At 36.9% G+C, this 24899-nt stretch overlaps 4 protein-coding genes across 5 annotated transcripts; all 4 read left to right on the top strand.

Moving 5' to 3' along the window:
• The first annotated feature begins 1357 nt into the window (after positions 1-1357).
• Positions 1358-7897, top strand: LOC114538339 (E3 ubiquitin-protein ligase parkin-like). Of its 2 annotated transcripts, XM_028559497.1 has the most exons (7): positions 1358-1623; positions 2051-2198; positions 3195-3304; positions 3469-3555; positions 3765-3874; positions 7323-7428; positions 7526-7540. In XM_028559497.1, the coding sequence occupies exons 1-6, from the start codon at positions 1450-1452 to the stop codon at positions 7324-7326; spliced, it is 633 nt and encodes a 210-aa protein (XP_028415298.1). In that variant the 5' UTR covers positions 1358-1449; the 3' UTR covers positions 7327-7428; positions 7526-7540. The 2 variants fall into 2 exon arrangements, with proteins under 2 accessions (XP_028415298.1, XP_028415299.1); XM_028559498.1 differs by lacking the exons at positions 7323-7428; positions 7526-7540 and adding an exon at positions 7879-7897.
• A 2899-nt stretch (positions 7898-10796) lies between these two features.
• On the top strand, positions 10797-16120 carry LOC114538334 (HMG domain-containing protein 3-like). Its single transcript, XM_028559487.1, has 8 exons — positions 10797-12654; positions 12745-12881; positions 13064-13243; positions 13346-13577; positions 13695-13825; positions 13954-14079; positions 14160-14378; positions 14933-16120. Exons 1-8 carry the CDS (start codon positions 11583-11585, stop codon positions 15380-15382), a joined length of 2547 nt encoding a protein of 848 aa, XP_028415288.1. The 5' UTR covers positions 10797-11582; the 3' UTR covers positions 15383-16120.
• Positions 16121-16947: 827 nt separating this feature from the next.
• On the top strand, positions 16948-22886 carry LOC114538335. The gene is made up of 19 exons (XM_028559488.1): positions 16948-17349; positions 17615-17843; positions 18129-18265; positions 18522-18652; positions 18790-18946; positions 19034-19222; positions 19549-19657; positions 19789-19950; positions 20125-20277; positions 20391-20501; positions 20604-20796; positions 20904-21035; positions 21138-21190; positions 21302-21370; positions 21462-21543; positions 21631-21699; positions 22186-22254; positions 22359-22491; positions 22733-22886. The coding sequence occupies exons 1-19, from the start codon at positions 17198-17200 to the stop codon at positions 22812-22814; spliced, it is 2412 nt and encodes an 803-aa protein (XP_028415289.1). The 5' UTR covers positions 16948-17197; the 3' UTR covers positions 22815-22886.
• Positions 22887-23105: 219 nt separating this feature from the next.
• LOC114538327 (bypass of stop codon protein 1-like) lies at positions 23106-24666 on the top strand. Its single transcript, XM_028559480.1, has 2 exons — positions 23106-23114; positions 23811-24666. The coding sequence occupies exons 1-2, from the start codon at positions 23106-23108 to the stop codon at positions 24609-24611; spliced, it is 810 nt and encodes a 269-aa protein (XP_028415281.1). The 3' UTR covers positions 24612-24666.
• The last annotated feature ends 233 nt before the right edge of the window (positions 24667-24899 follow it).

The raw sequence follows: 24899 nt of genomic DNA, 5'->3' as shown, positions 1-24899 counted from the left end.
TTCAATCCATCGACTTTGTTGTTAACCCCTTCGTGTTTTCCTTCCATATCTGCTTTTAAATCTGCGGTATTTTTTGCCATATTTCTCTCTAAATTTGTTATTTTAGTTTCAATTGTTAGATTATTCTTCGCCATTCTTTCCTCTATATCTGCCAAAGTTTTGGTCATTTCTCCGCACGAGTGACACTTCAACTTTCGGAATTCACAGACTTCACTTTCATGGTGAATAAGATCACGCTTGTTGACAATTAAACCACAGCCTTGGTTTGTACAAACGGCTGGTGTATATCCACATGTATCTTCATGGCGGTCAAGATGCTGTACTTCTACAACTTCTTGACAACCTCTGTCGATGTAAACGCAACGAATTTTTAACTCATTTATAAGATCTTTTACCATTCGCGGTGGTTCGGCCAAAGTCTCTAGGGTCAGTTCATCAGCACACGTTGGACATGTTTGAGAATTTTCCAGATGTTTCGAAATACAACAACGGCAAAAACAATGTTGGTTTGTCGGACACAGGACAGGCTCTTTCAAGACGTTGAAGCAAATTTGACAAAGGAAATTTTGACTGACTTTGGTCTCGAAGCGTTCTTCATCGTAGCCTTGTATTAATGAAGCCATATTTCACGTCGTTCTTGTGTCGTAATAATAAAGCAAGTTTTGTGTTGTTTGTTGCTCTGTAGTATAAACCTCGCTGTATAGACTGAATATGGATACAATGTTCGTTCTTGAAGAAGTCTGTGCTTGTATTTTCTCGAAATCTTCTCCAAAATGATCAGTTTAGTGAAACTGAAGACAAATATCTCTTCCTTATAAAGTATTTGCATAAGACGCGTCTTTTCCTGTCAGGACCCAGGAATTCCTGGAATTTGCTGCGGTGTTTCCAAAAATGAATTTGGAAATGTTACGAGTTGACGGAGAGAGCTGGAGCCGAATTAAACATTTTCTGATATTTTCAGTAGATTTTTGAGAAATGTTATTTTACAGTAATTAAAGTCGACTCTAAAAGCTTTAACTTGTTCTATTAAAATGCGAATTTACACTTTCAAAAGTGCTGACGATGCTGCGATAGTTTTTAATATAAAACTCCATGTTCACTAAATCCTAAATACACGAATTCAATCTTTGGGATTATGTTAGGAATTGGGTTAAGATTATGTTTTAGGTTTATAGTTTAATACGGTTAAACTTATCCTAAATTTAACCCTAATCCTAACCTAATCTCTGGAATTATATTGATTGCCAACATAGAAAACGCTAAACATTCCAGTGTTTCAAGAGATCAGAAAACTGTCAGGGAGGAAGTTTGTTTTGGTAAGTGGAAGCAACCGTCGTTTTAAACTTTCAATTTTCAAACATTTCTTTTCCAAACTTTCGTTTTGAAGCAAAATATTTTGAATTATTTTATCTTAATTGCAAGGGAATACACGAGCTTTTCTAGCGAAATATGTCGCACGACGTGACCGTAAACTTCAACGGCAAATCATTTAACCTTCGTTTTCAACCATCCTGGACAATCGCTCAACTAAAACGCGAAATTGCTCGCAAGAAAAATGTCAAAACTGCTGGAATTAAAATCATTTTTGCCGGTCGAGAATTACCCGATGAATTAACACTCGGGGTGAGTGATTTTTAGGAAAATATCAAGCTTTTAATGTGATTTATATAACAATTTTCAAAGAAATAACGAAAGCTTTACTGTGAAATGTTGAAATGATTTCATAAATGAGGTTTTTTTTTAGTTCGGGATTTTGATGTTTAAAGCGAGCATCTTCGTTATAGTAAATCTGAGATAGATTATGATACAGCTTGTCTTGCTTGAGTCACTCCATCTCAGAATATCACAGTGTCTGAATCTTGATAAAATGATATTTTAAGACATTTTTCAAAGCCATCTTTCTCCACTAAAACCTGACCCACACTTATGTGAATTCTCACTCATGGACAGTTTCCAGGATTTTTCAGATGATTCTCAGAATTCTCAGTCTTTAAATTGCCATCAGTTGACAATGAGTCTGGCATTCAGAGATCGGAAACTTTTTTTTTAGAATGCTGAGATGAACCACAGCGTCATTCATGCTGTTCAGAAATCTGGTCAGATCTCAGTTGATGCAACTTACAATGCGAATGATGGTTTGACGAAAGTGAAACTGACACAGGATGACGAAGATGAAGATGGTGAATCTCAACAATCAGGTGGTGACGAGATCTTTCATAAACCTCTCATTGGTGTGACCCCACCCTGTTTAATCCCCTTCCTCATTTTACACCCTCAATAAATACTTCCAATATGTTCCCTCTATGTTCACCCTCGTTCCTCTCCCTTTCTGATAAATCTCTCTCTAGTTAATCCACTATAATAACCTCTTTTTCATGTCTGTTCCTTGTATTGTATCCCTGTCTAATACACCTTTTTTCCAAAAACCCTTTCTCTAGTTTGTCCTCTATAAAATATCCTTCTCAATTACCATCTCTAATTAACCCTCAAATCACTTTCTATTCCCCTCTCTCATAATTTTGCCCTTCCCTAATGTACGTCTTCTTCAATATTCCATCTCTAATTAACCCTCAAATCACTTTCTATTCCCCTCTCTCATAATTATGCCCTTCCCTAATGTACCTCTTCTCTAATATTCCTCTCTATTTAACCCTCAAATCACTTTCTATTCCCCTCTCTCATAATTATGTCCTTCTCTAATGTACCTCTTCTCTAATATTCCTCTTTAATAAACCCTCAAATCATTCTCTATTCCCTTCCCTAATAGTATGCCCCTCCCTAATGTACCTCTTAGAACTCTTATATCTCTCTCTAATTAACCCTCTATAGCCAATCCTGAATCCCCTATACCCTTCCCTACTAGCATACCCCTTTCTAATATGCCTCTTCTCTAAAAACCCTTTTTCCAATTAACCCACCCCACCCTTGCCCATACCCCCTTACCTGGATGTCCTCTAATACAGTACTGTACCACTTTTCTAATTGTCTGTCTCCAATAAACCCCTATCCCCAGCTTGATACCCTTGCATTTTTCTCATGGAGAAAGCTGCATGGGTAGGGGTTTCTCTACCCTGCCTTTCCCCCCAATCTTATTATACTTTATCCATAAAGCCCCACCCTCTCTTTCTAATAATCTCGTCTCTAACACCAGGGTTCGTTTAACAATCCATATTTTTCGTACTCTCTCATCTCAGGCAAGCAAAGTTTCTTCTTTGTTTATTGTAAAACTTGCAAGAAACTAACACGAGGAAAATTGCGATGTCGATGTTCAAATTGCAAGGAAGGAAGCTTTGTTCTATCACAGGTATTTACTGTTTCGTTATAAACAACTTGTGAAAAATCTCCAGCAGATTTATAGACAACTTTATAAAGTGTTGACATTGTTACAACTTGTTTACAAGCTTGCTGTGAAAGCTTTTGAATGTCAACAAACATCTTGTTTACACAACATTTATGGTTTCTTGGAAGGGTCCAAATGGTTGGGATGATGTATTGATCAAAGGCCGCATGCAGGGACAATGTGAATCCAATACAAACTGTCAGGGAAAAACAGCTGTAAGTTATCCACCTATCAGACCTAAAATACAATAGTGGGTCACATCTAGGTGCATTGCAAACTAATGGGTTAACAAGAAACACTGACAGATATTAGTTTGTTAACTTATTAACTGACAGTACTCTTCCACTGATGAGTAAAATTATCTGACATTATTCAGGGTAAAATACTAAAGTAGGTCGATCACAAACTTCTTGTTCTTTCATAGGAATTTTATTTCAAATGTGGGGAACATCATGGTAGAGATGAACAGGCGCCATTATCAATGTTGAAATCTAACATCAGAAATATTCCCTGCATCACATGCTCTGAAACATCGTAAGTTTACCCTTTCATTTTATGTCTCCTCCTAGAAATATTTATCCTACTAGGAAAGTTGAATTTTTTAATCCAAACCGCAGTTAATAGAAACTAATAACTCTGATCCAACATGGTCAATATTTAATCAAATTTTTTTCACTCATGCACCTACCTATTGTTTGAACTGTTTTGTTTGAAGTTTCATTTTAAACCTTCCTCAATGAAAATATCTATTTTAAAGATTTGCTATTGTTCTTTAATATATAATTCCAAGAACTGACACAATTTAAATTCAATCACAAAAATACAAATCAGTATATGTCTGACAATCAACTTAGAATGCTACAATCTATTTCTATAACTTTGTGAAAATCTTATAGTTCATTTCAATTCTTCATAATATGTTAGGAGTTTTCACTGAATACCTTACATATTGTTCACACAACAACAGCAGTGTGGTGCAATCTTCCGTTAGACATTTCTGGAAGTTCTTCCCACGAATACTTTTCAAAGTTGAAACCTTCAACTGACTTCAGCGGTCCTCGCCCAGCACACCCTCCCAGCACTACAATGTTGTTTTCAATAACAACTGCAGTACATCCCCACCTCTCACATCTCATTGATGGCAGCATGTGACTTTGTTCTGTCTTGACATTGTAAATGATAACTGTATCTAATGCCTTGTCATGTTTGTCAACGCCACCAATAACAACAATGTTGTCTCCCCATCTCACAGTTGCCATCTGACTCACTTCATACGGCAGTAGTGACAACTGTCTCATCTCATTCTTCTTTATATCGTACAGTACGACACTGCTGAGGTTGTCTTTGTAATTGCCAGTTGTACTTCCACCAACTATCAACAAATTATCATCAAATATTTCCATGCTGTGATATTGTCTAGGTTCTGGCATTCTTGATAAGGTCTTCACAGTATAGGGAGGAACAAGCTGGACTGATCTGATCAAGTCAGATGAACCATTTCCATTATCACCTCCAGAGACTATCAACTGATCATTATACAGCACACTGCTGTGGGTTCTCAACTTATCAGGTAGTTTAACAGGACAGTCACTCCAGTGTGTTGAGAGATCAGGGTTTGGGTCAATATTCATTCTAATCATATCATCAACAATGACAGGCCAAAGGCAAAGACCAACACAGTCACCCCCAGCTATAGTCATATGATTGTTATAAATAAATGAATTCGCTCCATAACGATACTTTGGCATTGATTGTAATGGCGACCATGTTCTTTGACGCCAGTTAAACATCTCTACACAGTTAGTTCGTACACCTCCAGCAACAATTATATTTTCCTTATCACCACTTGGTCTATTTATTACTTTTCTTGTGTTTTCTTCTTTTTTGCCCTCCATCGTGATAAGAACGTCCTTCATTTCATCAAAAGCTCTGACCAAAGCTGTTTTCAATCCTTTGACTTCGTTGTTAACCGCTTCGAGTTTTCCTTCCATATCTGCTTTTAAATCTGCCGTGTTTTTTTCCATATTATTCGCAACAGTGGCAACATTTTTCTCTAAATTTGTTATTTTAGTTTCAACTGTTTTATTTGTTACCATATTCTTCTCGATATTCGCCATTCTTTCCTCCATATCTGTTAAAGTTTTGGTCATTTCTCCGCACGAGTGACACTTCAACTTTCGGAATTCACAGACTTCACTTTCATGGTGAATAAGATCACGCTTGTTGACAATTAAACCAGTCCACAGCCTTGGTTTGTACAAACGGCTGGTGTATATCCACATGTATCTTCATGGCGGTCAAGATGCTGTAATTCTACAACATTTTGACAACCTCTGTCGATGAAAACGCAACGAATTTTTAACTCATTTAAAAGATCTTTTACCATTCTATTTGGTTCGGTCAAAGTCTCTACGGTCAGTTCATCAGCACACGTTGGACATGTTTGGGAATTTTCCAGATGTTTCGTAATACAACAACGGCAAAAAGAATGTTGGTTTGTCGGACACAGGACAGGCTCTTTCAAGACGTTGAAGCAAATCTGACACAGAAAATTTTGACTGACTTTGGTCTCGAAGCGTTCTTCATCGTAGCCTTGTATATATGAAGCCATATTTCACGTCGTTCTTGTGTCGTAATAATAAAGCAAGTTCTGTGTTGTTTGTCGCTCTGTAGTATAAACCTCGCTGTATAGACTGAATATAGATACAGTGTTCGTTCTTGAAGATGTCTGTGTTTGTATTTTCTCGAAATCCTCTCCAAAATGATCAGTTTATGCAGACAAATATCTCTTCCTTATAAAGTATTTGCATAAAATGCATCATTTGCTGTCAGGAATTGTTGGAATTTGCTGCGGTGTTTCCACAAATAAATTTCCAAATATCGCGAGCTGAGAGAGAGAGCTGGGACTGGAGTATAACGCACTGAGCTATGTATGCCAAGTGAATGGGTCAAACTGCATTGTCCAGCATTATGAACCTAGATTTTTCCTAATCGTGTCAGATGATTTTACTCATCAGTGGAAGAGTACTGTCAGTTAATAAATTAACAAAACTATCTGTCAGTGTCTCTTGTTAACCCATTAGCTTGCAATGCACCCAGATGTGACCTACTTTAGCATTTTACTGTGTTTATGTCAGATGATTTTACTCATCAGTGGAAGAGTACTGTCAGTTAATAAATTAACAAAACTATCTGTCAGTGTCTCTTGTTAACCCATTAGCTTGCAATGCACCCAGATGTGACCTACTTTAGCATTTTACTCTGTCTAATGTCAGATGATTTTACTCATCAGTGGAAGAATACTGTCAGTTAATAAGTTAACAAAACTATCTGTCAGTGTCTCTTGTTAACCCATTAGCTTGCAATGCACCCAGATGTGACCTACTTTAGTATTTTACTCTGTCTAATGTCAGATGATTTTACTCATCAGTGGAAGAGTATTGTCAGTTAATAAGTTAACAAAACTATCTGTCAGTGTTTCTTGTTAACCCATTAGCTTGGAATGCACCCAGATGTGACCTATACTTTAGTATTTTACTCTAAGTGAAGTTGAATATTTTCGCGGTGCAATAATATTCCAATCTAAATTAGTTTTCATCAACACACAAATGGTTCAGGATATCTTGTGGATTGATCTACAGCTGTGGTGAATAAAAAAAACGCAACTTCAAAGTGTTTATGAAATTCACTTTCGTTTTGATCACAAAAGATCGTATAGCGTATCAAAATATTCATAAATATTAAGTGTTGCATTTTTTTAAACATCCTGTATAAGTGCGGTCATTATATCGATGAAAAGCCATTTCAAGCTAGAAGATTAAATTTTAGCAGATCAAAGATGTTTGGAGTTGTTAAGATCGTTGTTATATTCCTAGTCTTTGCAGGTACTGGAATACATATTGTGATATATATCTTTGTACATAGAATTCTCAAGTATCACTTCGTTATTCTTCATCGTATTTTTCTGGATTTATTTTTCTAGATAATGGGGTTGAATGTTTTAAACTTGGTCAGCTTTGCAGCTCAAATGGTAGAAATTTAATCCGTGGATGTGACAGTCAGGGTTGTGGTGATTTCGGAACACCAAGGTAAGACCAGATGTAACCTTGTAGCAACAAAGCGAATCGATAATATTCTTATAATCTTACAAAACAATTAAATTAACGTGAATTTATCATTATACAGAGTCTCTCGTACACACAATGGTGTCGACATAATTTGCAAATCAGGGAGTTCTGTCATGACACCATTTGCTGCGAAGATCTGACGAAAATCACGTTCTTATTCAAACAACAACAAACCATATAACAATGGATTGTATATTCAAGGAACCGGAGAAGCCGAAGGTATCATCTCTCTCACATTAACAACCAAATTCATATTAGGCACGGGAAATTCATCTTAGACAGGAAAGTTGATTCTAAAAACCCGTCTTAATATGACTTGGAATGGATATAAAATTTACACGTGTGATGGGTCGGGTAATGCTAAAAAGGGTATCGTGATTATTACGATAATAATTTTGTTTATTTTCTCAGTTAAACGCGCCTCACACGAGAGCTGGTAGCTGAGGTAAAGACCTCGCGAGGCTGTTAGCTCAGCAAGTTACTTTCGTGTGCGGATAGTTTTTCGTGAGGAATTCGCCTCGAGAGGCAAGTTTCTATCGTGTGCTATTAGTTTTCAGGCTGAGTTAACTGCCTCGCGAGGTCGTTTGCTCAGCTGATAGCTCTCTTGTGCGGCGGGCTTTACCCTTGTTCCGTCCTTGACCGTGTTGATGTTTCAGAAACTCGTCTGATTTATCCGTCTAAATGCGAATTTAAGACGAGTTTCTCGTGCAGAAGAGATTCCCCTTCAAATTAACCGTTTGTTTAGACGGGAAAGTTAGGCGGGAAAATTCTGACGAGAAACCCGTCTGTGGCCTGATTCACATCAGACGAGTTTCCCGTCTAAGATGAGTTTCTAAGAGGAGTTTCCCCTGTAAGACGAGTTTCCTTTTTTCCCTGACCTTGTAAGACGAGTTTCCCGCCTCTAATATGAATTCTGCTATACTAAATTTTAAACTATAATGCATTTCTCGAAACAGAATGAGTAATGATTTGGTCATTGACTCCCGTCACCCCCCGGGATAGGTCTAAATGGAAATTTCATGTCGTGCTCTCCAGTAAAGATAAAAATACAATAAAAAAAAAGAAAGTGTAGACACAGAATACCTATCAGAGGAACAACTCCATAGTTTTTTGCATAAGTGGTTCCGTCACTCAGCAAGTACTGTAAATGAAGGCAATCACCCCCCTGCCAACAGCGCCATTTTCAATATTGGCAGGGGGGGTGATTCTTCCCATTAACGGTACTTCCTGATTGACAGACCTCGGGAATTTCTACCCCCCCTGCTATAAGCCGCATTTTTAAGACTTGCAGGGGGGTGATTCATTACATTTACAGTACAAGTACCCGTAAATAAAGGCAATCACCCCCCTGCCAACTGCTCCATTTTTAATATGGTCAGGGGGGTAGTTCCTTCCATTAACGGTACTTGCTGAGTGATGAATCTTTGGAAAGAGTCCCCCCCTGCTAACAGACGCATTTTTAAGACTTGCAGGGGGGTGACCCATAGAGGTCCAATAAAGAGGGAGAGTGTTAAAATTGAATAATGAATTTCTTTTTCAGATATAAAATGGATACTTCAGGTGGTCTTGGAAGATCTGCTGGAAAGGTATCCATATTCACAATTTTCTTCTTCATATTCGCAGATATTCCCTCCATAATCGTAAATTTTTTTCCCTGTGAAAAACCGTACTTTTTGTAGTGAAATGTTTCAGATATGGCGTGTTGGTCTGATGGGTTTGAACAGTACAAAAGATAATGTAAATCTTGTGCTAAAAGCCTTCAAGGACACGATGGAAAACGTGAAATTACAAAACAATCTGTGAGCAAACTTGAAACAAGAATTTTATTTTAGTTGACAAACCAATTTATATTAGTTAATCAGGGTTTTGTTTTAATAAAGAGTAAAACTATCTCTCCAAATCTTGTTAATTGTTAAATTTTAAAATATGACTTGGTTTGTGGCAGTCTGACAGACACAGACATCATTTACAGACAGGCTGATATTTAAAATAGGTAACTGAGCTATTTCTTGAGGCAGAGGCTCAGTTAGGATTCTTGGTCTGGGGGACCGGGGCAGAAGAACCCAGGTGGGGAGGGGTGGGCTTGTGGCTGAAAAACAAAGGTGGGAGGGGGTGTATGAAAAAACCTGTGGGAGGGAGGTTGTAAAAAAACCTAGGTGGAGGGGTTGCAGAAAATCTTATTTAAATTTTTTTATTTCATGTTTCATTTTAAACCTTCCTGAATGGAAATATCTATTTCAAAGATTTGTTGTTGTTCTTTAATATATAATTCAAAGAACTGACTCAATTCAAATTCAATCACAAAAATACAAATCAGAATATATCTGACAATCAACTTAGAATGCTACAATCTATTTCTATAACTTTGTGAAAATCTTATAGTTCATTTCAATTGTTCATAATATGTTAGGAGTTTTCACTTAATACCTTACATATTGTTCACACAACAACACCAGTGTGTATCCATCTTGCTTTAGACATTTCTGGAAATTCTTCCCAAGAATACCTATCAAAGTTGAAACTTTCAACTGACTTCAGGTGTCCTTGCTCACCAGATCCTCCCAGGACTACAATGTTGTTTTCAATAACAACGGCAATACATCCCCACCTCTTACATCTCATTGATGGCAGCATGTGACTTTGTCCTGTCTTTACATTGTAAATGATAACTGTATCTAATGTCTTGGCATGTTTGTCGGCCCCACCAATAACAACAATGTTGTCTCCCCATCTCACAGTTGCCATCTGACTCACTTCATACGGCAGTGGTGACAACTGTTTCAGCTCATTCTTCTTTATATTGTACAGTATGACACTGCTGAGATTGTCGTTGTTATAGAGAGTTGTTTTTCCACCAACTATCAACAAATTATCATCAAATATTTCCATGCTGTGACCATGTCTTGGTTCTGGCATTCTTGATAAGGTATTCACAGTATAGGGAGGAACAAGCTGGACTGATCTGATCAAGTCAGATGAACCATTTCCATTATCACCTCCAGATACTATCAACTGATCATTATACAGCACACTGCTGTGGTATTCCAACTTATCAGGTAGTTTAACAGGACAATCACTCCAGTGTGTTGAGAGATCAGGGTTTGGATCAATATTCATTCTAATCATATCATCAACAATGTCAGACAAATCACACCAACCCCCAGCTATAGTCATATGATTGTTATAAATAAATGAAGTCGCTCCACAACGATCCTTTGGCATTGATTGTAATGGCGACCATGTTCTTTGACGCCAGTTAAACATCTCTACAGAGTTAGTCAAAAAACCTCCAGCAACAATAATATTTTCCTTATCACTACTTGCTGTTATTACGCACTGTTCACAAGGTCTAAAGAGATTGGCTAAGACAAATATTTAGTGGCCGTGGTGGTCGACCAATCACATGTCGGAAGCGAATAAGATGTCTCTTTATACATCCGCTTATAACTCACAGGCTGTTATGTACTTACGCATGTGTGATATTATTAAATTTTGAACTAGATCGAGGCACAAAATATGCGCGTGCTGTTGTTTATAACTCACAGGCTATTATGATACTTGCGCATGTGTGATATTATTAAATTTTGAATGATACTTATATATGCATGTGTGATATTATTATTAAATTTTGAATGATACTTATATATGCATGTGTGATATTATTAAATTATGTTCAAGCTATCAAAACTGAGCCACATGAAATATCAGAACCATGTAATATCTTTTTGGTAATATCCAGCTGTCATTGCAAAGACAAAATCTACGTACAGAACCATATAATATCTAGCGTGTACGATATAGACGTATGTATCCGCCTGGCTTTTCAGGGTGTCTGCGCGCAGGCTATGTAATATCTTATGGGGCGTTTTCGCAATGTCCTGCTGTCAGGGCAAATGTAATATCTTATGGGGCGTTTTCGCAATGTCCAGCTGTCAGAGCAAAGATAAAATCTTGCACAAACAAACCTAAATATTTTTGTCAAAAAAGCTAGGAAAGTATACCTTTAGGCATTATACACCCATGCAGGTATTCAAACTAGTCGTATTCAAAATAGTCAAGAAACGAAGTCGTCCAGAATTGTTAACAGCATTTAGTTCAAAAGTGTACTGAAAGCAATGAGCAAACGTGGCCGTGGTTCCTGCCCTAACTGCAATGCAGCGTACTTCAATCGCTCAAAACCACCACAATGTGGAATGTGCGGTCACGCGTTAGGAGGAACATTCGAACCCTCGAGTAAGAAAATGAAGTATTCTCCTCAAGCAGTAGAGGTTTGTGAAAGTATATTTAGCGTCAAAACCAGCACAAAAGATGATCGCTGTTTTGTTACCACCGATGGTACTATGTGGTTTTGTAGCGTGGAGGCCTGCAAGATTGTAAGGTCAGTGTCACACCAGTCATCGCGCTTGGCCAATTTTAGTTGCCGTCATGTAGACGAAGCCAAGGATTGCACTAAGACTCCGCCAGTTGCTATTCTGAAACCGGATTTAGATAAATTTGTTGGTAGTGAAAGCCTTAAAAGTTCCTTACAATCAATATTAAATTCAGCTGCATGTATGCAGAATTGTGTCATACAGGTGTCTGATAGAATGTTTTGTGTGCTGGGACAAACTTCAGCAAGCAATCCCCTCGGATACTGTCATGTCCGCAAAGGGACAAAAGATTGCGATTACGTTTGTACAGGAAAAGACTGTCGGGGATTCGCGGCAAAAGGGAAGCAAGTAAGAACGAAATCAATGTGTACACACATAGCTTTGCTACGGTCATGCTTTGTCGCTACTAGTAAAGACGTCATTTCTTCTGCTGGTGAATCATCGACAGTGGTTGCTTCAACAGATGACGCAGCCGACAAAACGAGCCAACGTAGTTCGACACTGACTTTGGCAGAAAGGGTAAAAGTCCTGCCATATGTTCTACCGAGTGAGTTGTTGCATTCCATAGCGAAGAGGGATGCTTCAACATTACTTGGTGTTGGCGAAGGTTGGCCAAATAGTTTCAAACCCGATTTTGGAAAATGTCAGCTATGTGGCTCCGAGTTAGGTGACTGCCGCACCCATCCAGGGCAATCTCAAGACAACACATGCTATCTTATCACAGAACTTAACCCCTTCAAAGAAGTAAATATTATGGTGAAAATATGCTCATCCCGCGTTTGTTCTGCCATGCATCAAGCGTCGGTGGAAAAACTAGGTAGGGATAAAATAATATAATACTATATATGTATCTAAAACTCTACGTCGGTGAGCTTTATTATTAATTTTAGTAATTATTTCCATATAGGTTTGTTTAACGTCTCCGACAAAGTTTTGGTTTCGCTGGATATCCTATTGGAATTCAGGGAGTTTTTTAAGAAAGGGCAACCTATTGGAAATATTATTCATGCAAAGCTTCAAACTCTGAAAGCCAAATGCAAGGAGGTTAGTTCATGTAATGAAATAATGTTTCAGCTTGCTTGCTTTGAATGCTATAGCTTCGTCGAGTTCGTTCCAGATACAGGACGAATTTCGGAGCTCAATATATGCGTGTCCATGAGAACATATAAGAACGAGTCTATAACCTGTTTCTTAATTAAACTTATTTATCTATATATTTCTTTTAGAATTCTGTCCCGACAGATGGCGAGATGGCGTACATCGAGGATTTACTCTATAATGGTTTTTATAGTTTTGAGATGGTAACGGAAAGAAATCTCGATGACGTGGTCTGTGGTATATGTGGTGTATACCCTGAAATATGTTTGGGCGATGGCAATGAAAAAAATTCTTGCACAAACCGTCAGGTTTGAAATATTTTATACTACACGTGTATATATTATATGCTATATGTTAAATTGCGATGAACTCAAACGGCGCTATGCCATTTTCTTTATATTTTATAATAGGTCAACTATACTAAAGATGATGAGGACCGCAAAGATATGGTTCCATTACAAGAGTTCCTTAAAAAACTTCGACGTCGTTGGCTCGAGAAAACGGTTTATACAAGATCGAACGATAAGTTTTCAGTCGCGATAGAGGAACTGCCACCCATAATTGCACCTAGTCTCACTGGGACCGCAATAAACACCGAGACTAAAAAGAAAAGTGTGTACCTTAAGTCACATCAGCCGACAGGTTAGGGACGTCCAAATGTCTTGAAATGATAACAGTAGGATATCCCGATAAGTCTCCTACATTTTGGCTGAAAACTGTGGCTATTATATACTGATTCTGGAACGTTCATATGTTCAGGTGATCCGGCACTCCTACACAAGTTTATCTCAGAAGGAAAAGTTGATATGGATGTACTCAAAGAATGCGACGCAACGTTTATCAACGATATAGCCCTAGCTTGTGGGATACCTATAACAGGGAAATCTAAGGTTTGCTGATTATAGCTAAATGCAGTTAATTATAAGTTTATAACATAAGATTTATCGGAGTCTTATATAATTATGTTTCAGTTTCTGCTTTTAAAACTGCTTGCTAAAAATATTTATTATCATTGCAGCAATACTTGTGTGGCGTACTGCATGACTTGTACGGGAGCATTTTAATTGGTAACTGTCCATGTCATGGTTTTGGGAAAGTGCCCGGACACACAGGTGGATTTTATCATTTGCTTTGCCGCCACGGGGTGAGTTGTAACAATTAAAACGTAATACGCGATCGTACGGTCATGTAGCCTATTTAATTGGTATTTGAATTTTTTCCTAGGCAACAGTTGCGTCTAAATTTTTGGCGCTGACGGAGTCTGTTAGGGATGCTGCTGACCTGTACCTGTCTTTGAAACACCCCCCTGTTGTGTTTATTAATGACACGCCTTGCGGATTTGTTCGCCACCTTGAATGCAGGGATCCCAAAACAGCCGAAAAGTTGTGGGGAATGAATGCTGGGTGTTTTGAAAAGCCTGAATTAGGAAGAAAACCTAAGGAAGTGAGTATACATTCTTGCCTGTCGCCGGCTAATCTTTTCTAATTGACAATCATTTATATGACCAGGTACAAATAACCTTGAGAACCTTGGCCCTTGAGAATGTTGGTTTAAGATAAAAGATTTGTTTTTAATGTAATGATAATTATCCGGATGTGCGGAAATATTTGGATCGGAACTGATAGATAATTGGGACAGATGCATGCCTTCGGGTTAAACTCTTAAATCGCATGACAAATCCGTCTTTGTCACTTTACCGTTGACTTAGCTGATATGCATAATTTGTTTCATGCAGATGAGGAAATGTTGGCATATATATGTATGACACATATAACATTGACGCAAATCTTAATTCGGTATAGTGATTATCACCGCAAGTCTACAAAATATAGTAAAACGTATATATTACAGCACATGCACTTAGAATTATAATTCCAATATAACCATGCAGACATTTAATGAAACAGACAGATCTGAAAGATATCAACACTACTACACTAGCTAATTTTAACAGAAACTGTATTGAATTATAAATAGTTCAAAAACTTATTTTATAGAATCAAAACGTTCCTGCCATAGTTCCCCCAGAATACAGTGATGGAACCGTTCGACCCTCGTGGGAGTTTCTCCGCGAGGATGGCGCGTCCCATTCCCAAGATGAAATGAATCATGCAATGTCGCAATGCCATTTCGTCCTGGGTGACAGATTTCATTCTGCCTCGGAACCTCATAAATCACCGTTATGCGAATACCACAACATCGATTTGTGTATACAGGCTCCAACCATTAAAACCAGTATTCAGGAGTCTCAAAATCACCGAAAGAACTTAAGACGTTTACGAAGTTCCTGCATGCAGAGCTTTGAAGTGCATATTGCGTACAACTTTTTAATGGACTTCTACCAAAACGAGGAGATTGTATGTAGGCAGAAGAAGACTTTAGAGAAATCTTTAGGGATGGGAGAAAAATTGACGAGAGACAGTAACCTAAGGTTCATAATTCAATGATTCGCGCGTGTAATATTATATATATGAATTGAACTGCATGAGTATGTAGCTACGAAATACTACAGATATATACATAAATAATAATGTAACATTTCCTGATTTGTAAATAGGATTAATGACGTGAATTTTATTCGACACCAATGCGCCCTATAATTGTTTGAAAAAATAAACACAAAAAAATTCTATATATTTATACTCAAAATATGATTTAAAGCATTTACTTTTGTACGAAATCCATTTCTATTTTGTCGGAAAAGAAACACCTGAATACCTTTTATTAATTACATGCATGCAGTATAAGTATAGCCATGCATGAACTATTTTACATGCATGATTTACTGAGAACGATTTTAAAACTGTTCAATTTTTCTTTTGCACTTTGCATATAACTACTTTAAAATAATTTGTCTTAGTCGTTATTGAAAAAACGAACAAAAGTGTATGATTATGTTTTGTCCGCAATATAAATATATACATCATGGGTAATGGGTTGCCGCATCGTAACCCTCTTTCCGAGGGTTAAGTACATGTTGACATACGTCTAGGCCATAATGGGAAAAGCTATATATATATATAGGGCGTTCCTATAATATCAACAACTTAGCATGTAATTAGCACTTGTCACTTTTGTAAATGGTCACTTATATACTTAAACGTGATAAACATCTGAGGTACTTTTTTATCCATGCACCTGATGCATGATCATGCCTGACACCCGTCGGGCATTGAATGGTATAAGACGTGTTGTGCCCTAAGATTTTGGCATTAGGTAGAACGAACTCGAAATGATGAAATGAGACAAAATTTTCAAAAGCCTGGTGAAAATTTATCAAAAAGTAGATTAGATAAGCTAAGCTTGTTACGTCGTGTTAGGTATGAATCTTTAATTGCAATCCCCTATATGCTGCGATATTTTCAATATGATGGATGATGTTATATGCACAGATCCGACATAGGCTTAGAGTCTGCGACTGTTCCGGGCGATAACGTTGAAAATATTTAGCCGGTTCATTCAATTTTATCTATATACCTGTAGGCCTTTTATATGATTAAAGAGCTCAGATTTTTATCAATGCTAGTCGCAAGTGACGATTACGGCATATGACAAGTGCTGCAAATCATCTGTTGAAAGTACCTAACAATAGAAGTAAACGCCCGTAAGGCCCATATATTTATGAAATTAAGACTTAGCATTCAGCCTTTAGCAACCTTCTAATACTTCCATTTGTATTGAAACAAAGATCTGAATTAACTAGATTAAAAAACTGCCTAGAAGGGGTCATCTATTTAATTTATCTAAGTTCCCCTACATCTGGGTTCTTAAAATAATTGTTTTGTGCACGCATATTTTATTCTGTCTTTTGAGCAATCTGACCGAACGCACATGGTATCGGTACAACCTCTAACGTGCGCCTTATTGCGGCCACAGTGAACGCCTACATGAAAGCCTTGGGCAATTTTTGACGACTATCAACATTAAGGAATTTCTTTCCATCAACATTTGTCAACATCTAGTTTAGGCCACACACAATCGCAACAGGAATTTAAATTGTTGGGAGTATAAATTTGGCTGTCCTAGCTAGAGCGAGCCACAATCTTAATTTTAACAGTGATTCAACAGTGGTAGCTATATTGTATAGTAACATTCGGTAACAGTCAGGGAAATGGCACATTTTGAAGAAAGAATGGTAATTAAGTTAAAGAAAAATATCTCTTTTTTAAGACCGTATAAAAACTCCACTATATAAACAATTAAAAATAATTGTTTCATAATAGGAGGGAGGCTCGGTGTTTTTGGTGGACAATGGGAAAACGATGGTAAACGATGAGGATGGTCGTAGAATTTTTGGAGACTTCTCACTGAAACTGCAAGGGCAATTAATACCAAATAACCCATTGGTTAAAGAAAAGCATGGCAACTGGGTGGCTACGTGTACGTCGCAAGTGAAAGGGCGTTTGGAAACGAAGTAAGATATTTTTTCTTGGCATTATTCCACTTGTCTTATCTATCAAAATGTCGTTATAACTCACAGATATGTTAAATCACGATGACTTATTTTAATAATTCAAAATCATTTAATGTGTCTCATTTCTCATTGAATCCCGTGAAAGCGGTTTAATATGTAAACATCTAGCACCGCACCTGCCCATTATACTGGCCCTGCTGCATGTTATCGAACATATTAGAGCAATAGGTAATAATTGATGTGCATTCACGTGCTACTGTTACAGAACTATAGTTATACCAGCCACCGCGTTTGATTCGAGGTCGAAATTTCTCCAAGAACTTAGAGGAAGTTTTGGCTCTGCCATTTTAAACCTTGGTGGGTCAGTGACTACAAGTACCCTTGCCGACTACTACACATATTTGAAGAACGACGTGACCAACAGCGATAGAAGTTTGTATAAAGCGCAAAATTTGGGTTTTCAGCCGGACGGATACTGCTTCCTTTCAAAGGAGGTACATATAAATATAATTCACTTCTGCATGGGATATTAATTTTACATAATGTGGATTTAGTTTTGTAAGCCTGATCCGCCTGACTATTTTGGGTTAAATTAAAATAGAATGCTCTTCACGCACTCATGAATTAAGAGGCTATTAACTAAACTGTGTGTGGCAGCCTATAAATTATGTACTTATACCAAAAGGGATTTAGCGGGCGAAACTTCATGCTTATCATGCAATTATAACAAATTCAACAAATCATTAAAATTCCATTATTCTAATATTCTGTTATTGCAGTTGCATATCAATCACGGTGAATTAGTTAGACAAGGTGAACGGATATATTTTGTTGACGACGAAGATATTTACCGACATGGAACAGAATTAGGCAGGCATCTTTTGGATCACCATAGATTGCGATCTGTTTGTAAGAGGTAACTGTTACTGTGCACATAATTGTAAATAAAAGTAAATGTTAGTGAAATTTTATAATTTATAGCATATATTTTACAAATAAGTTAATTAGGTAAGTTTGAACAGATCTTTTTTTTCAACTATCAATCATTTAGCATGGAGACAGAGAAGGGTGTTATTAGCCTTCGAATAAACCCTTCCTTCTTTTTAAATACAAGTGATATTATCCATAAAAATGCGACAATAATGTTAGGCTTACGTTTTCTCCATTTATAGTTATATTGAGTTATCATCTCACTTTGGCATGAATGCAGTCTCATTTAAACTTGCGACAGCATTTGTGCTAAATGCCATAATCAAAAATGCCCAGAGGATTCGGCAAAGTCAATACGAGAATGAAGCTAAAGGTGAACAACTGGTCGTCGGCCGGTTTGCTTATGTTAATTAGTTGCATATATAACAAATATCGTTTGTCAACATTATGGTTCAATTTAGAACAACCTTTAGTTTCTAATATTTGGTTTTTACTTTTATTTGTATATAGTCGAGAATGTAATTGGCATGCTGTTTTCCGATATCGCTGAACGAAATGTTGGGAAATCGTTAACATTGGAAACACTAGCAAAAGCACAAGGAATATTCGGAGATGGGCACCCACTTTATTGTTCTGGCGGTGACCAAACAATAAGCGGTGTTTCAATGTATGTTAGCACTTACTATACATATAGGTTTTCGATAGGATTCAGTTGTTATTAAATTATTATTTTCAATGTTGTTTTCTGTCATAGCAAGATGTTGATGTCTGCCTTAGTGAACACTACTCTGGTTTGTTTGGTTGATGATCCACGAATCAACGCCACTTTAAGTGAATTTTTACTTCAATTACATGGAGGTTTAGCACAAGGATCGTTCAGATCCGGCCTAGCAGTTCCACGTGGTGGTATACTTATGAGCACAAACGTTCAGGAAAGCGAAAGGTACAATAATATTACACGAATTTTACGTTCATGACTACATGCCAATGATAACGTTTACATCGATTAATTTAGGTATATGATACCTCTATCATGTAATTTTAAAAAGTGGTATCTTTGGTGGTACCTTGCTTTCACCGTGTTTCAGTGAAAAGTAATTTATAAAAGTCAGTTGAGTAAATTGGGTAAAAATCATAAAAAGAAGCCAGACATTCAATTCTGGTAGAGTTAGCTCTCACCAGAGAATGTAGCTGTAACAATTAACAGTACTGAACTAAAATATGACGTCGTATTGATATTTTAATGTGTTTTCCCTATTTTATTTGAAGAATATACGGACGATGCATTAGAATCGACTACTATAAAGATGGAAACTTCTCTTTTGAGGATGAAAAAACTTTAAATGAGGATTTACAAATTCTGGTAACAGAAAACAAGGTATGAATTTCAATAGACAATAACAAAACCATTCATGCACTATATTAAATCTATACGATATTGAGCACTCTCCGATATTTCATGGTTTAGATGCACACCATGATCGATATTTAAGATATTCTTTCTATCAGGGTTTCTTGGTTGCATGGGTGGTGCTTTTCCGAAAGTTGTGGCTTGATCATAAAGATGAACCATTAAAAAAGATCAGAGCGTTGCTAAAAACACTGGTACCAGAGCAAGACCAAGACAGATGGTTCAAGGGCGCCGCGAGTATTTTGTACACCTACGCTCTTGTAAGTATATAACATACATGTACTCTTTATGCAAATGAAAACGTCATGAAGTGCGTAAAAGACACCCAAAATTTTCTATGGGGAACATTTATATAGCAAAACGTCACCAAAGAAAATCATGTAATTGTGACGATGATAACATATTTTCAGCAACTTGTTTGCTTAACATATTAGTTTCATAAAGTCGCTGGAGTTCAAGTTGATTTGAAAAACGCCGTTCAACACGTAGCTAGCTGTGGGCAACTTCGCGGAGCACATAAGAAACTGTCTTTTTGGGAGCGTTTCAGATGTTCAATCAGTGACAACTTACAGAATCAGGAAAAACCGGTAACGTTTCATATATTTATTATGTCATATTCATTATAGCTATTTATTATACTATATATAATACTATATATAATATTATAATACATAGTTAACTGTATAATTATTATATATAGCCGCTGACATGGTTAAATCCATGTGTGACCGTTTGTGTGGCTGATGCATTTATGCCGGCTATTGCCGTCAAACTCAGCGAGACAGGGCAGTTCACCAATGTTGGCAACAAGGCGAGTAATCATATATCCCAGTTAATCTATATTCAATGTATATTGCATGCATCGCACATATATTAAAAACGGGTACAAGAAATTTATTGTCTATTGTTACAGGAGATAAAGGATCATATCGGGCGAGCATTGAAAAAAGAGAATAATCTTGCCGAAACCGTAACGTTTGCGTTAGGGGATGCTGCAAGTCTAACCGATGTTAGAAGAAGACGTAATGGGCTTGTACGTAATGCAAGAGCGTACAAAGTACCAAAAGACCTATTAGGGTCAGACCTATGCCATTTTATTGAGCATGGTACGTATATATATGTATATTATGAAATATTATATTATATATATTATATTATTATATATATAAAATATATAAGATTTTTAAATTAATACTTCACATGTTTCTTATAGCATGTGGATTAAGAGAAGATTCGCCCCCGCGCACAAGCAGCCAGGAAGAACAAAATGCCGCTGTAGACAGTAGCGTTATCGACGAAACTCTCACACAACTTGTGACGTTTTTCGAGAGTATAACTGATACAGGTTAATAATAATAAAATTTGTAGTTGGTTTACGTAGCTTTTGCATTATATTCTTTTTTTTAATTAAATAAGTATAATTGATGAGAAACTACATATTTTTCAGATTATGAAAGTGAAGACCGCAGACCCAATGACAGTGAGGGGGCGCCAATTCATGTATGTCGGAAACCGAAAATTTTTTTTGGTTTAGTTTTCCTACAAAAAATTGTTGCATGCATTATATCTCGAATCCTATTCCAAAAAATTAAACTAATAGTCATTTTGTAGGAACTTTCTCCTAAAACTAGAGAGAAATACGATCTCCGATCACCAAGAGGAAAACGGAGTTATGAGCAGGTTCAATTTTGTAACATTTCGGTTTAATATATGTCATTTTTTTGGAAATTATTTAAACTAAAATTATTATATTTATTCGTATGTTGTTTAGGGCATCATAGATGGGATAAAGATCGCGGATCGCAGACAAGAAATTGTTGCCGAACGCGAAGGCATTGCTTGCCACGACAACGGTATGTTACGTTATACCGCCTTAGTTTGGATTTAACTCTTGTTAAAGACAATATTTCTTTTTATTAAAAACTTAAGATTTTTTATAGTTAATACACAATATAATATTACTGCGACTACGCCAATGCCATCGACAAGCTCAGGAGAATCGATGGAAAGTAAGTTTCACGGAACTGTGTATATTGCATGAATGCAACTGCTACCGCCTACCAATGGCGACATGGATTATTACATTAATATGCATGATATATAACATATAATTATTATTATATTATATTATATATATTATATTATATTATTTTATTATATTATATATATTTTATATTATATTATATTATATTATATTATATTATATTTATTATATTATATTATATATATTATATTATATTATATTATATTATATTATATTATATATATTATATTATATTATATTTATTATATTATATTATATTATATTATATTATATTAATATATTTATATTATATTATATTTATATAATATATTATATATATTATATTAATTATATTATATTATATTATATATATTATATTATATTATATTATATTATATTATATTATATTATATTATATTATATTATGTATTTTAATAATACGTGTAACTGATTGAATTAAATACCATTTTAGATGCTAAACGCCCCAAAAGGTGTCTGCAGTTCGCTACTGGAACCATAGGGGTGCTAGATAGTCAGAAAAGTACGTATATTATTAAAACCTTTGAAACACCAATAACTTAATATTAATGGTCATATATATAGATCTAGACGTACGTTTATATATCTTATATACTTTTATACAAGAAAATAGTTCTGCCGAAGATAAAGAGATTAACAACTCATGCACTCTTTGTGGTCAAGACAGTCCGCCTAGCAAAAAGGGCGGACAAATGATATCATGGATTGACTGCGACTCTTGCAAGGGGTGGTTTCATATGTAAATATTCTGAATATGAGATTTCCATCTTGTACATGATCTAGCTATGCAAATTTTATGTTATTATCATTAATCATTTCTTTACAAATTCATTGTTTTCACAGTCAATGAACACCAAAATATTAGCATAGCATGACTAAATTGTCGGGCTGGCTACGCCACTGTGTATATCCATTATAAATTAAAACGTTAAAAAAATACTTCGCAGTTAATGTAATGAACATTTGTTTTTATGTTACAGGTTGTGCTTGAAAATGAGGAAAAAGGATGCACCAGAAACATGGAAGTGTAGAAGCTGTTCTGTAATGTCTAGTATTAACTAATGTAACGACTTAATAAATGATTTATTAATTATATACCTTATTAATTATATACCTTAGAGATTTAACGAGGACGAGTTTGGTACATCGAGAATATATGCAAGTTTCTAGCTCTGAGACCATGTTTGGTATCTCCTAATACTAAAATACCCCTTGAGACAGTTTTAAAAAAGAGCTTTCCGGTTAAAATTCGACTATTGAAATCGTTCACCGTTGTGGTTGAACATACTGTACTATAATTAACAAACGCATCACAATCGTAGCGACTCTGCAGCTGCGGGGGGGGGGAATGCGATGGCGGCGGTAAGCAATTTTCAAATTTCTTGTACTTTTATAATTTTTACTTTTCACTTCCATTTTACTTTAATTTTTACTTTCATTTCTCGTGAGTAACATATATCTCCATAATCTCCATCCCAGAAATAAAGACATATTACATAACTAGACAATATTACAAATAGCAGGAGAAAGTGAGGGTCAAGAGCCCCAAGAAATGGACTCGGGACTTGAGAGAACGCTAGACTTTCTCCAATCTTTCTGATGGCTCTCTACATTGTAATTTACATGTAATTTACAATGTTTATGGCTATAGGGCCGTCAGAAATAGGGATTTGGGTAAGGTTTGTAATATGAATACAATTCTGTAACTGCAATACTGATTCCTATCAGTTATGCAAGATATATTAACATTTACGAAAGGAGTGTGCAGGAAATTTACACATTTAATGAATGCAATCTGGCCCAATCAGAAGCTTTGTTTACACTTTGAGTGAGCTTTTCTATGCGATTATTTCATTAACTTTTCTGTGAGTCGTTTTATGTGAATAACTACTGTAAAAGTTATGTGCAAAAGTACGATTTTAAGGTATGTTCTAACTTATAAGATTTGTTTATATAGATCAATGTCTTGTAAACACAAGTGCCATTTTCTTCCGGGAGTCCAAGTTAACTATATTGTGCAAATATTAAATGCCACAACTGCCACAACCACAACCGTAGTCACAACCCCCCAGAACTGCCACATTTGCAATAACTGCCACAGCTGCCACAGTCGCCACAACTGCCACAGTCGCCACAACTGCAACAGTCGCCACAACTGCAACAGTCGCCACAACTGCCACAGTCGCCACAACTGCCACAGTCGCCACAACTGCCACAGTCGCCACAACTGCAACAGTCGCCACAACTGCCACAGTCGCCACAACTGCCACAGTCGCCACAACTGCCACAGTCGCCACAACTGCAACAGTCGCCACAACTGCCACAGTCGCCACAACTGCCACAGTCGCCACAACTGCCACAGTCGACACAACTGCCACAGTTGACACAACTGCCACAGTCGCCACAACTGCCACAGTCGCCACAACTGCCACAGTCGACACAACTGCCACAGTCGCCACAACTGCCACAGTCGCCACAACTGCCACAGTCGCCACAACTGCCACAGTCGCCACAACTGCCACAGTCGCCACAACTGCCACAGTCGCCACAACTGCCACAGTCGCCACAACTGCCACAGTCGCCACAACTGCCACAGTCGACACAACTGCCACAGTTGACACAACTGCCACAGTCGCCACAACTGCCACAGTCGACACAACTGCCACAGTCGACACAACTGCCACAGTTGACACAACTGCCACAGTCGCCACAACTACCACAGTCGCCACAACTGCCACAGTCGCCACAGTTGCCACAACAACCACTACACCTTTGTCACCACTACCACCTTTCCAACCACTAGCCTCTCACAATCACAACAGAATGTATGATTCTTACACAAACAAAATTAATATTTGAACTTGATGTCTTAAGGAATTAATATTTGAACTTAATAGCTTAAAGAGATTAATGTTTGAACAGTGAAACTATATGATTGGTTGATTTATGCGTATGCCTGATTTCCCCGCGAAAAAACAACCCTCTTTTTGAAAAGCAGCGTTTAATGCTAAATAATTACCTACAGGTAGTTTTAGAGAAGGTCCCGAGAGTGTTTTTATGGACACACCATGGCTTCATACGACCTTCCGTGACGCCGTGCGGCGATCTTCGGATCTGCCATGTTCATCCTGCTGACGTTTGATTTTA

The sequence above is a fragment of the Dendronephthya gigantea genome, unplaced genomic scaffold (assembly GCF_004324835.1).
Source record: "Dendronephthya gigantea isolate DGI-Jeju-01 unplaced genomic scaffold, DenGig_1.0 000180F, whole genome shotgun sequence".
NCBI lineage: Eukaryota > Metazoa > Cnidaria > Anthozoa > Malacalcyonacea > Nephtheidae > Dendronephthya > Dendronephthya gigantea.
The sequence above is the reverse complement of the archived record's forward strand: the minus strand, read 5'-3'. Positions and strand labels throughout refer to the sequence as shown.